Raw genomic sequence first — 14,938 nt, 5'->3', positions numbered from 1 at the left:
GACTAGGTCAATTGATGTGAATTGTCCCGTGATATTTATTTATTTATTATTAGGTATTTATTTATACCTACCGCGTATATAGACTAGAAAAACATAACCCTCCTTTGGGAAGAATCGGTAAGTGCGAGTTGGACCCACGCACCGAACCTTTTTACAGAAAATGTTTAGTGACATTGACATCGCATTGCCCAATAACAGGAAAGCGGTGTTATGCCATTACATTTTACCTAAAGCATTCAAATGGTTTGATCGTAAATACTTTAATAGACCAGAATATCAGGTAGCGAATACTTTTCACAGTCATCCACAAGGTCATCCACTAAACGCAATTTAATGGCACGATTTAAAAAAAACTCCATTATTTCTTTCATTACACTGCAGTAAAGTTTATGTTATTAAAAAGAGCGTAAATTCTAACGCTGATGTGCATTTTAATATATTTCTACTCATGGTCAGTGACCATTAGGTAGGTATGCTTTATGCTACCCATTTAAGTAAATGTGCTTCTACGAGTAGAAGCGAAACCTGCATGAAATGCTAGTGAATGAAAGTAGAAAATCTCGCGTAATTTAATTTTTAAGTCCAGTATTTTTTCTGAACATGTCTATGAACCATTTTTCTAAAAAAAATTGTTCTCTCAATACGGATCTGTTCAGGAGCTGCGACGGCACAAACTGGCGCACATGCACACAGAAACATAACATTAAACTGTTAAGACCTGCAAGACAAATAATTCAAGTTGCATTAGCTGACGGCACTCGATCGACCACTTTAAACTAGTTCGCTTTAAGGCCTCGCAATGTAACTTGCACCATTTTCTTGCAGATGCTTACATTTTTCTTGCATTGTCTAACGTTTCTGACACCCGCGCGCGATCACAATCAAATGACAATTTTTGAATGCGAAAACTGCAATGTCGTTTGATTTGTGATCGCCTGACACCGCGCGCGATCACAATCAAATGACAGTTTTTGTATGCGAAAACTGCAATGTCGTTTGATTGTGATCGCCTGACACCCGCGCGCGATCACAATCAAATGACAGTTTTTGTATGCGAAAACTGCAATGTAGTTTGATTGTGATCGCCTGACACCCGCGCGCGATCACAATCAAATGACAGTTTTTGTATGCGAAAACTGCAATTTTGTCGTTTGATTGTGATCGCCTGACACCCGCGCGGATCACAATCAAATGACAGTTTTTGTATGCGAAAACTGCAATGTAGTTTGATTGTGATCGCCTGACACCCGCGCGCGATCACAATCAAATGACAGTTTTTGTATGCGAAAACTGCAATGTCGTTTGATTGTGATGGCAAGTGTCAGAAACGTTACGCAATAGAGTAGAGGTTACCCTCAGAGGCTCCAAACTACCCTCTAAACTAGACTTGACATTCCCTCCGTTTGTACCTACTTACCATACAGAGTCATTTGCCCCAGGATCCGAACAACCATACAACAGCATGTGATGAGCGGTGTGCATGCTGGCATTAGGCTCGAATCCCACTAGAAAACGAGGAAACTTTTTTAGAAATAGAGAAATATTTTATGTCTTTGCTGTTGTTAGAGAAATTATATAAGTATATAATTAAAGGATGGCAGTAGACACGGGATAATATATTGAATATAGGGCAGTACAGAGGCCGTATTGTCGGACGTCCACCATCGCTTTAAGCATCTCTTAGATATATATATATCTCATCGTGTACCGCTTGATAGTGGGTGTGAAATCGATTGTGATTTTAAGTGCGTTATACAATGGCCGTAAGACTGTCTGAAAATTCGGGCCAACTGGGATGTTCCATTTACGAAAAAATACTTTTCTTAAAGTCAATAACTAAAGCGTTTTTAAATCATATAAGTATTTTTAGCAAAAGAGGATAAAAAGAGATATATTTATTGATGTAAGTATCTATAATGTGTCACGTCAAGTGTGCTTGTGAATTAAAAATTATTTATAATGAAATTGGACAAAAAATAATAGGTAGGTACTTAAGTAACTACCATATTTATATTTTCTGTCAAGGTACTGAGATTGAGATATCTGCTGTAATTAAAGAAGACACCAAGACCGACATCAAGAAAAACACGGTGTACTTAACTATATTAATACAGTCTTGAGTTTCTCAATGGTTTTAATAAGCGATTATTTTATATATTTGGGTTGGAATAAACGCGTCTTGTTTTGTTCTTATACAATAGACTTGACCTTTTTATTATCAAACGGTTAAAACAGTCGCGCATGCACGGTATTTCCCCGAATTCGGAATGATGTAGGTACCTATTAGCTCGCTCCATACTCTCGCGCGATTTACTTAGGTACCTACGAACCCGCGAATTACCCGAGGCCCGAGAAACAAGTATAATGCTCGTTATGTGAAATAATGGGCCACTTCTGAATCTCTGCACAGTAATATAACAATGTAACAAGTAGGTTTATATTATAAGCTAATAATAGCTATAGCTTAGAATTGTAAGGAAAAGGGCGAGAGTCGGTCAAGGAAGAAACTACTGGGATCGATAAAAAATGAATAGTAGTAGCTAGGTACCTACTACTTATATCACAGACTAGGGTTGCTGAGGATTCCTCTTCCGTTTCCTCATAATGCGGAAGTTCCACAATATTTTGAGTTGCTCAACCGTTAGCGCATCTTAATAAATAAAAAAATAAAAATCCTCTTCCGCTATCGCTTCCTCATAATTTTCGAGGAATTTAAGAGGAAGACCGATTTTGATGAATTTTTTATGTGTGTTCAAGGGGATTCGAGAATGGTTTAGATTCACAATTTGGTCCACTGGAAAATGATCTTTTAATTAAGTAATTTTTGTGTGTGTAGGTAGGTACGTTACGTACAGGACAACGTCTGTCGGGTCCGCTAATACATATTTATATATTTCATATCATCCTGTTCCTCTTCCGCTTCCTCATCCGCATCCTCATTCGCATCCTCTTCCTCAAAAAATATCCTCATCCTCATCCGCATCCTCTAAATTTGTGCTTGACACTTCCTCTTTCACCTCCTCTTCCTCATAATCACTTCCTCAACAACCCTATCTATCACAGACACAGAGCAATTATAATCCTCCTTCGGGCTGTCGTTTAAACATCACAGAATTCGCAACGAATGTGCAAAAATGTGTTTTTTGCATGAATGTGGAGCGAGCTTAATTTTTTGACGCTGGAGCGATAATTATACTGTAGAAGTTACTTACATTCTTATATAGTTAAACTTATGGCCTGCTTATAACATGGACACTTACCTCTACCTACCCATATTGTAATTTAAATAGGTACGTAAATACAAATAGACATAAGGTACATATAGATAGACTGCTAAAATCATAATTCCTTATTTCGGCTTAAAAGCCCAAAGAAGGCCTACCTACTTCATGTAGGTATTATATTATCTATACTCATAAAATTATGAGTATAGATGTAGTTTATTAAGTAGGTATAGGTAGGTATAGTCAATAGCTCCATAGAAACAATCATAATAAGTGCAATACCTACAAACATGAGTACACTTCAACAATATATGTGTGGCTATTGTTTACCTACATAGTTATAGCTATAATATAAAGGCTGCTAGGTAGATCACGACTTCCACTTAAGTAATGAACACAAGAATTAGTTCTTATCCGTCATCTTACACAGCGGTTAGAATAAGAGTAGGTACTTATAAACATAAAAATAAACCAACACTTCTCTTTTTGCGTGGTGGGTTAAAAATGTGTCATTTACTATGCATAATTACCACAAACAAAAAAAATATATAATTACCTATGAATTGTGTAAAACTGATGATTAATAACAGACACTTACCTATATAGTATCTTTATAGTACTTTACTTACCAATATAGTAGCTGTGTTGTGGTGAAATCCTGATGGGTGTGCAAAGGTAGAGCTCATCCTGAAATAGAGGCATATTTAAAACTTACTAAATACACAAGAGAAATCTCAAAAATTACATTGATGTAGGTAAGAGTAGATGTAGTTGTTTTAAGAAAAACTGTGCAAATTTGTGTCTCTAGCTCTAGTGATTCACTGGTTGAGATTTCGGGAATTTAAAAATATTTATTTTACAATATAGGTTTATACTGGTCCCATGGGAATATCGGAATAAAAATTAGCATAGGTAATGTCCGCACCTTTAAAATTAAACTGAAACAATCGAAATACTTACAGTTCCAAAATAAACTTTAAATAAAACACAATCTGGTTGAATTTCGAAAATCTGGAAAATTTCGAATTATTTTAGTTTAATTTTAAAGGTGCGTGTATTCAAAAAATCGAAATTCAGTTATATTTACAAGTTTCATCTAAATCCATCAAACGGTTTACATACTTGCCATGAAAGAATAACAAGCACACTCACAAATTTTAACATTTATGATTTTAGTACCTATTTGATAAATTAAATATATATAGCAAATAAAAATATACAAAAATTAAATTTTAATTAAATTTTTATTTTGATTCCTACTGACACACATACTTGTAAGAAATTCTATTTTTTTTATAAATAAATTCCTCATGTTTCAGCTCTACTCCGCTTAAATGGAAGCCTAAATGGAAGGGTACCTTAATGGTGTCCTCATATAACTCACACTGCTTATAAGCCTGTTTTTCATTATTTGCATAATCATCAGTCATAAAATGTCATTAACAGTAGGGTTGCTGAGGATTCCTCTTCCGTTTCCTCATTTTGTTTCAGGAATTTAAGAGGAGGACCGATTTTGGAGATTTTTTTTGTGTTTGTTCAAGGGGATTCAAGAATTGTTTAGATTTACAATTTGGTCCACTGGAAAATGATTTTTTAATTAATTTATGTGTGTACGTACAGGACAATGTCTGTCGGGACCGCTAATATTTATATATTTCATATCATCCTCTTCCTCTTCCGCATCCTCTAAATTTGTGCTTGACACTTCCTTTCTCCTCCTCTTCCTCATAATAACTTCCTCAACAACCCTAATTAACAGTAGCAGCCCACACATTTCATCAATCAATATCTACTTATCCCACACATCCAGCGATCAAGGCCAACTAACCACCCACACACTTGCAATCTCATCAATAGCAAAATCGCTTTTGATAACATTTAAGTACTGCTTTATTCCAGTTTCGGCTGATAAGCAAAAGCTAATTAAGCTTTTAAGTACCAAATATTAATTGCTTTGCCAGGAAATTGGAAATTTAATTTATTAGTAGCCGCTACCCATGCATTTATTTAGTTTATCTGCTAAAAAAAAAAATTATCTCTATCCAGCGGGAACTATGCCATTTTCCTGGATTCAAGTTATCCATGTCCATTCCTTGGATTTGAACTATCTCCATATAAAATTATTTAAACTGGTTCCAATGTTATTGCATGATTAAATAAACATCTTCATAAACTTTCTAATTTATAAAATGAATAGGATTACCTAATTTATATATAAACAAATTAACTTCATTAACGGTTTTTAAAAAAATAAAAGTCTATAATAAATAATTATTGGAGTAGGCACATTAACTTATATATTAAGAAGAGTTCTATCAGACCACATTTTTAATTTTCATTCAATTTTTATGGAATTATCAAGAAAAACTAACAAAAATGCAACATTGCCAGCTCAGCAGGTATAAACACTCTTAAGTTACATTATACAATATCGGAGCCATCCTTTGAGCATTAACAAATATGAAATCTTGACATCTCTGGAAAGAGAAAGGTTCATAAGGAATGCAAACAGGTTGCAGCCGAGTTATTTTTAAATAATTTGTATGCAGGTTCTGGTGGTATTATACAGAATCCCACCATAATATACCTACTTAACTTTACAACCACTTGGCCTAGTGGTTACAGAACTTGACAATAAAGCTTGAGGTCTCGGGTTCAATCCTGGTTGAGGCAGATATTATGTATGAGACATGAATATTTTACTCTCCAATTTTAGATATTTAACTTCATCAGTCTTCATAATACTTTATAAAATACAAATAAATTTTTAATAATAACTGGCGAATGTACTATGTGGAGTATAAATTAATGAAATTTAATGAGAACATTAAATTTACTGGAATAACATAGTTAATGTAATTGAAAACTGGGAATTCTTGACCTGATCAGCGGTGGGTCTATGTATGATAAAAAAATAAGGAGTTATGAGGTAAATATAATATATTATAGGTATTTCAGATGTTTATTCAGTGCTCAATACCCATAACACTAGCTTTGTTTACGTAGGGACTTAGGGACTAAGTCAATGAGGGCTATCCCGTACGAATTCGCCGCTAGAGGTGCTAGTGTAGCGATAGGTCTTTGAAATGTCAAATGTCACTGATTTTGGGTGAGCTACGCGAGTGTATTTATAATTAGAATAGTTTTGTGAATATTTTGCAGTACCTGAAATCAATTATGGCAAATATGCATTACGGGGCAATGAATGTCTGTGTTTTGAGACAGTTTTGTCTTTCTCCCTTTTTTCAAACAAAACAGGACTATGCAACACTGTGGCATGCTCAATATTTTTAAGGTAATTACGGTTTTCAAGTATTAAATATGATTTCAATGTAAATTTAGTTTTCATGGCCATAATATCAAACTAACCACTATACTACAGGCAGAAACTTTGTCTACAGTGGTACCAACTGGTGAGCATGAAAACGGTAGCCCTCATTGGTATCAATTGGCATGTTATATTTATTATTATAACATAATTTTATTAAATCAATAAGGACAACATACATAAATGTGAAAGAAGCAGGAAGAGAATGGGGGTCAGAATATGAGTGAACAAATATTTTTTTACAGAAAACACCTTGTTAAGGAATAGCAAATAAGTTGATTTTAGTTCATTCATACAGACATTGAAATCATACCAGATACTTATAAATTTTGTTTTAATTAAGAGACATATTCACAAAGCGTGAAAATGTTAATCATTCATTACATTTGAATATCATTCTGCTTGGTCTGAACTTTCTGAGTTAACTTTCAATTGTTTTAAAACGTAATAAATTGACATAGGTACTATTACGCCCTTCGAAAATAATTAAATTCAAGGATAACGAACCAGCGAGGCTGCGTTCGACAGAAATTAAAATAAATATTGCTTAAAATAAAGTGTAGTTTAACTTACCCTGTGCGGATACACATTCGGCATTAGAAATTCATAAGTATCAATTTCATATGCGGTAATTTTACCGCAAATCGCAAGCGTAGCTATCAGGAAAATTAATTTACTCATGCTTTTAAATTATTTGAAAATGGAATAGTTCTTGCGGTCCGAACAGTCCACTCCACTCCACACAGCTCACACAACTATTTTACAAATTACTATGTAGGCGGATGTTGTAATGACTATTGTTGTTGGTTGTTATGATTTTATTTAGCGGTAAAACAAACCACGCAATCGCGTTGTTTGAACGACAATCCGAGACGGAAAACGCTACAAGTGTTTATGAACTATTTTTATTCGCGATCGATAATCGCTACGAACGTCATTCGTGTGTTGCCAACATAAAATATTTCCGTTATTTGATCGCCTTGGTGAGGCTAGGGCATGCGGTGACGTCACAACTAAAAACCTAATATAGGTACTCAGCGGCACAAAATTTGGCCCACCCTACATACAAAATTAGCTTTTTCTGCAGACATTTGAGGGCCAGATTTTTTTCCACTCAGTATAGTTAAATATTTTCTGTAAAACTTTAATTTTAGTAGTAACTGAGCACGTGAAAATTCAAGTCACTTATCTGAATCATATTATATTTCGTTTTAAATCCACCTGAATTTATCAATAATTTCAAATGAGTTGGCATATAAAAATCTCCTATGTTAAAATTGACACGAGAAGAGCATTTTTATTTTGTTTTATTTTGTTCATTCCATCTTTTCTTCTGTACTATAGAGACTATGAAATTAATTAGTCTCTATTTTTCAGGGAATACATGATTTACTGCACTGGCAATATTTTTGAGTTCAGAAGTGACTGACTTCAAGCCTAGCACATTTCTTATGATATTAATGAACATAATTATTATTTAAATAATTTTAAAATAATTATAAATGCAGATTAGCTTACTTTTTATTAACAGTTGATATCAAATAGCTACAACTTTGTTTGTATATTCCTGAACGAACACAGACTTTTTAATTTACTATATGAACAAAAGATGTCGCTTCGCTACTAAATAACAACGATATTGTAAGTGGTTAAGTAGTTTTTGACTAGATGGCGCTATGAATACATGGTACTTTAACTTTATTGGTACTTTGAATATTTTAAAGTCTTTGCTCCAATAGTTAAAGTCCTCCTATTTTTGAAATAAGTAGTTATTTAAATATATTATTATTAAGATACTAGCACCTGGGCGACCGAGCTTTGCTCGGCTAAAACTCGGTAACAAGCGTTTTCCCAAAGATAAGACCAAGCTAGATCGATTTTTCATCCCCGAAAACCCCTACATACCTCCTCTCATAACAAGAGGGCTCGGGCCATAGTTCCCACGTGGGCCCATTGCGGATTGGGAACTTCACACGTACCATTGAATTGCTTCGCAGGTTTGTGCAGGTTTCCTCACGGTGTTTTCCTTCATCGCAAAGCTCGTGGTAAATTTCAAATGTAATTCCGCACATGAATTTCGAAAAACTCAGAGGTGCGAGCCGGGGTTCGAACCCACGACCCTCTGCTTGAGAGGCGATAGGTCAAACCACTATGCCACCACGGCTACATACTAAATTTCATCGAAATCGTTCGAGCCGTTTCCGAGATCCCCGAAATATATACAAGAATTGCTCGTTTAAAGGTATTTCATGTTTCCTTTTAGCTCGCGTACCTAACGGTGTTGTACATTTGGCAAGTGAGTGTATAATAGTTATAATAATTATGTTTATGTACTAATGTTAATGTCTTTCAAAGCCATAAAATAAATAATATGTTTCATTGTTTACAAATTATCTATTTATGTAGTCTTATGTATAGTAATAAAACTGTGTAGTATATCTTTGTAGCGGTCCGAGGGTCACCAACGGTGCTGGCTGAAAATCAGCGGTGGGGTGTTTATTATTAACGCTTCAGCATTATGCTGAGCCAGTGTCCTATTCACAACCGCAATGACACATACTTTCCTACGTGTTGTCTATTTGTACTTAATACTATTGTTGTGTCTTGTGTTGTGAATAAATGTATTTTCTTTCTTTCTTTCTTTTACATTATTACTACGGGCTCTTTTTGCGGTTGACGATTTTTATTCATTAAATGGATTTTATCCATTATTTAAAATAATTTTACCGGCTCACATCGACTAATGGAGATGTCTTGTAGTAATAACGTACACTGTCAACTCAAAACTACCGCTCCCCTTTGAAAATGCTATTTCGTTTAGTGAAATAAATTGAAGAAGACAGCTTCAAATTGAGTTTAAGTAAAGAGCTTACTTTGGAAAGCTTGCGGTTATAACACAGGAACTCAAGAATTTTTTACCAAACTACTTACTCGCTTATCCTTGTCTTAAATAGGCTTAGATTTCTACTAAGGCCTAAAACAAAAACAAATAGGTAACTAAGGTGAAACTTCAAAATAAAGTTAGGTACAGTCAAGTGTAAAAATTAAATGCTTATTCCGAAGCAATAATACCGTAGTAGTGCAAAATTCGAAATTCGTATCTTGCCGTCCCGCTGAAGCTAAATAAAATATTATTTAATACGAGAGTGAGAGAGCGGTACGATACGAACTTCGATTTTTGTAGTAGCCCGTAGCCCCCCCTAGGCTCCCTATATAAAAATGCACTCGGTGCTCCCACTACTCCGAGGGTGACCTGTCCACTGACGTTTTATTGACAAACGGAAATATATTTGTATTCTTTTTTCGAAACTTGATGAGGGCTATCGTTTTTTGTCTTTCTAGATGGCGCCACTGTTGCGTGAGGTTTTAAAGTGTGGCTTTGGCTTTCAGAGTCTGTTATTACGGGCGTGAAAACAAAGTTTAGATTAAAATAATATCTAATACACCTTAAAACCGTACCATAAAAATACCGCGCAACCACAGTGTTGCGTAGTCCCGTTTTGTTCGGAAAAAAGGGAGGACAAAAGTTTTCCAAAGAGAAAACTGTCTCAAAACACAGTCATTCATTGCCCCGTAACGCATAATTGCCATATAATATAATTTCAGGTAATGCAAAATATTCACAAAATTATTCTAATTATAAATTAACCCGCGTAGCTCACCCAAAAACGATGAGATTTGACATTTCGGAGACCTCACGCTACACTAGCGCGTCTAGCGGCGAATTGATACGCGATAGCCCTCATTTTATCGAAGGGACGGCTACGATAACGCGTGAACGGGATAAACGTTCTGATACATTGCGTGTGATGTCAACAGCTACTTATGCGGCGAGGGTCTCGACCAAGCAATGAATAGAGAACGCTAGACTTGTAAGGTGTAGTGCAATAAAAGGTAAGGGATAACCACCACTTGTCTTTATGTTCCCAAGAAAGTCAACATGACATTCTTATTCAGCAACCGACGAAAGCGACCACTCTATTATTTTATTAGTGTAGCGACTAAGAAGAAGAAATCAAAGTTAGAGTTAGTAACGTAGTGGCACCAATGACCGACAAGAACCAATAACCGACACTTTATTTTTTGATTCAATAAAATAAGAGTAGGAAACCGATTTCTTAATATGGCAACACTGTACCATAGATAGCACACTTTTGACTGGCTCCCATTGACATTTGAGCGAAATCCGCCATTTGGTTTTGAAAATGGCGGTGTGACAACTGATTGCGGCTGGAGTACCGGTGAAAATAACAACATTTCTTAGTGAAATCCTTAAGGAAGTGAGTACATTTTTTTGTTAATTATACTAATGTATTGTAATTTATTTGAATATTATGTTTTTCACGGGTTATTATAAGAACTATAGGAGCGATTTTTGTTATAACGAAAGTTTAACGTTATTTAGATATTAGTAAAATGTTGGTGTCGATCACTGGTTTTCTCAAACTGACTTTTCCAATAATCGACACGTGTCGATAATAATTTTTTGAAACATTTTTCATTTGACATGCGAATATAGTTCTTCTTACTTTGCGTGTTTGGTAGATATTTGAAGTAAACTAATTAAAGTCGACCTACCAGTAATCGACAAGTGACGATTATTGGGGAATAATATGTGTCGATGATTGGTTCTTACAGATGGCTCCGAGAAAAAATTATACTCCCGACCAGTTAGAAAAAGCCGTAGAAGCTGTAAAAAATGGCGAAAAGGTTGCTGTTGCTGCTAAACGTTTCGGAGTACCTAGGATTACGCTCCATGATAAAATTTCGGGAAGAACAACAATGGGTTGCGCTATGGGACCGAGCACAGTTTTAACTAAAGAGGAAGAAGACATTTTGGAAAAGTGGATATTGGCGTTATCTGAAAGACATATTCCACTGACAAAAGATTCGCTACTAGACAGTGTGCAAAAAATAATAAATGATCAAAACAGACCAAATCCTTTTACAAACAATAGGCCCAGCAAGAAGTGGTTTCAGTCGTTCATGAAGAGACATCCAAACTTGACACAAAGAGTGCCAGACAACTTGTCAAGAGCTCGAGATAATGTGTCTGAAAATAACATCAGGACTTGGTTTACTGAGATCGAAAGTTATTTGGATGAAAATAACTTTAAAACTATTTTAAACGACCCACACAGAATATTCAACGCAGACGAGACCGCGTTCTTCTTGTCACCTAAACCTGGTCGTGTGCTCGCCAAAAAAGGAGATAAACACCCATACAACAGCTGCGGTGATGAAAAGGACAATCTTACTGTCCTAATAACTGGAAATGCAGCTGGAGACCTAGCCCCTCCAATGATCATATTTAGTTATGAACGAATTCCTTCAACTATCGCTGTGAGTGTTCCCGATGAATGGGCAATAGGTAAATCGGAGAGTGGGTGGATGTGTAGCAGCACGTTCTATGAATATATGACTAATGTCTTCAATCCTTGGTTAGAACAAAATAAAATTGAAAAACCGGTCTTGTTCTTTGTGGATGGCCACAAATCACACCTGACGCTTCATTTATCAAATTTTTGCTCCGAAAATGGTATTGTAGTCGTTGCATTGTACCCAAATTCTACGCATATTCTACAACCGATGGACTTGTCAGTATTCAGACCACTCAAAGCTCATTGGAAAAAAGCCGTGACGCTATGGAAAATGGAGAACCTTGGCAAAATTCTTCGAAAAGAGAACTTTGCCCCAGTGTTGCAAAAAGCTCTCACAAATTTAACAAAAGATTGTGTCCAAAACGGATTCCGAGCGGGGGGCCTTTTTCCATTTGGTCCTGATTACATTGATATGTCTAAAATATCTAAAACCGAAATAGAAACCACAACTAAAACCAATCCAATGCAGAAAGAATTTATGAAGTATTTAGAACGTGAAATCGTAAACGTGTTCTCAGCTCAAAAGTTACAGCAATTCAATAAATTATACTTTGAAAATAGAAACACACTGGAAAGAGAAATCCCTGATGAAGACGAGGCTTTATATTTGATTTGGGCCAAAAACAAATCCGAAGACGCGTTGTGTCATTCAATTTCGGCGGATGGTCCTACAACGTCAGACACATTGGAACAGGCGAGGTATCCGTCAAATGATGTAACCACAGCTCAAACGAACGATGTTGTTGTAACCGATGAAGCAATGGTTATACCATTAGATGCCGGTGACGCTGTGCCTACAGAAACTGAAGGAATGCACTTCAACAGCATGCAGACGGAAAATCCACCAAAAGATGGCAATTTCAATGACTTAATAGAAACTGATTCATCAGCACATAACTCGAAGAAGTCAGTAGATGATGAAATTGGCGTGACTCACAGTTTGCCTGTAGCAAAAACAGTCACCACTGATGATAAAACATTTCCGTCTGAGTCCATATCGTCAACTAATTTGCCTAAAGTAATAGTAGAATATCTTCCTCAACAACTAAACTATAACGTCAGGCATGATGCTGTTATCCAACCTCTTCCACCACCGGAACGTTCTTTACCAACCCATTTATCTAAAGATTCTCTAATGCAACAACCTAACAATGTCCCCAAGAATGATACTGTTACTAACCAACCTGTCTTAATACCGGAACCTACTTCACCCATCGGTTCAGCTGTAGTAACAGGAGATCCTCAAAGGCAACAACCTGATAATACCTCCACAGTTAATACATTACTCGATCAAGCACTTCCACCACCGAATCCTTCATCTTCATCCAGTTTCCCTGAAGTAATAGGAAATGACCTATCTCAACAACCTATCATTAGTACTATGGAACCGCAGTACACAACACCACAAAAGTCTTTGGAAAAAGTTTTGGGAGTGATTGTTCCATCTCCTTTTAAGAGGAGTTTGTTTTGGCCAGAAAATTGGATGGATAGTAATAAGAAGAGAATGAAACGAGAGAAAATTCCATCAACAGTAACAAGTAAAGCTTGGAAAGAATATCACGAGAAAAAGGAAACTGAGAAAAATAAAAAACAGCAAGAAAAAGACGAAAGAGCTAGACAGAGAATAGAAAAAAAGAAATTAAAAGAACAATTAACCAATGAAAAGAACAATAAAAGCAAGATTAAAAAAACTAAGAAAACTTTTCAAGAAGATTCGACTTCAGAAGAGTCAGATGTGGAGATTTCATACGCTGAAAGTGATATTAGTTATAATTTAGAAGATGACGAAGAGAAAATAACAAAAACAAAGAATCAAATAGACTGTGATTCTATAGACTCGGATTTAGAGAATTTGCCTATAAGTAAAATTGCATCTTCAAAAGCAACTAAACCAAATAAAAACAGGAAGTTTTCGCTAGGAAATTTCGTAATAATTAAGTATGAAGGGGAGTATTTTCCTGGTAAGATAGAAAGCTTGAGAAAGAACGAGTACGAAATAAGTACAATGACATTGACTACTGGAAATTCTTTTAAATGGCCTAACCCGCCCGATAAAATTTTCTATAAGCTCAAGGAAATAATGGAAGTGATAAAGGAACCTATATGTTTAAACAAGAGAGGGTTTTATAGAATTCCAGAAATGGATAAATATTTGCCAAATATGTATGGCTTTTAAAACAGATCTCATAACTATAATAGGTACTTAGGTAGTTAATCTTTATAAAAAGATCTCTTATAATTAATAAAAAACTAACTAAATAATATTTACTACAAAAAGATCTCGTAGGTATATGCGCAAAAGCTACTTACAAATGGAAAAAAGATCTCATTTACGTTGTCTGTTATGTTTTTGATTGAATTTACTACATGTTATAGACTGCAGAAATTATATTAGTACAAGGTAGTTACTACTTACTACTAGGTATGACTGATTGTTATATAGTTATTTTCATAAGTTATATTCATAATTATTACCGAACTGGTTAGGAAACATTGTTTTCAAATAGAAATGATTACGAACTTAAACAGTGATTTGATTACTAATAAATATTTAATAATTATTTAAGTAAGAATAACTTTACAGTAAATATTGCTGATTTTTGCTATTTAAACTTTTTGACAATTGTTAATTATTGATATTTTTTATTATAGTTACAAAAGTGTGTATTTGTATGATTAATACACTTTAGAGACATTGTACTGTGGACAATAAATGAATACTTATTAAACAGTTAATTTTATTTTAATGACCCACTAAGGGGTTGGTGATTTGGCAGATACACATTATAGGTAATAGTCGATAACTGGGTGTCGGTAACTGGTAACTGTCGATGACTGGGTGTTGATTACTGGAGATTTGGTGTCGACTATTGGAGATTTATACACTTTTTCCTTTTTTGTTTTTTTTTTCTAGTCCGTGTATAGTTAATAAATATAATACATCCTATTCTTATCTCAAGAATATACCTTACCATACTCAATCGTTACTTTTGGTTTCATGATGA

At 35.1% G+C, this 14,938-nt stretch overlaps 1 protein-coding gene and 1 long non-coding RNA gene across 2 annotated transcripts; one reads left to right on the top strand and one right to left on the bottom strand.

Annotated features, from left to right (window-relative positions):
- Positions 1–1,426: 1,426 nt before the first annotated feature.
- On the bottom strand, positions 1,427–7,471 carry LOC141437669 (uncharacterized). The gene is made up of 3 exons (XR_012452411.1): positions 7,126–7,471; positions 3,854–3,911; positions 1,427–1,505 (listed from the first exon to the last, which is right to left on the bottom strand). It is a non-coding gene; the product is annotated as an uncharacterized lncRNA (long non-coding RNA).
- A 3,115-nt stretch (positions 7,472–10,586) lies between these two features.
- Positions 10,587–14,461, top strand: LOC141437785 (uncharacterized). The gene is made up of 2 exons (XM_074101298.1): positions 10,587–10,832; positions 11,191–14,461. The coding sequence occupies exon 2, from the start codon at positions 11,191–11,193 to the stop codon at positions 14,107–14,109; it is 2,919 nt and encodes a 972-aa protein (XP_073957399.1). The 5' UTR covers positions 10,587–10,832; the 3' UTR covers positions 14,110–14,461.
- Positions 14,462–14,938: the final 477 nt, after the last annotated feature.

Source organism: Choristoneura fumiferana, chromosome 18 (assembly GCF_025370935.1).
Source record: "Choristoneura fumiferana chromosome 18, NRCan_CFum_1, whole genome shotgun sequence".
NCBI lineage: Eukaryota > Metazoa > Arthropoda > Insecta > Lepidoptera > Tortricidae > Choristoneura > Choristoneura fumiferana.
This window is presented reverse-complemented; position numbering and strand designations above follow the sequence as displayed.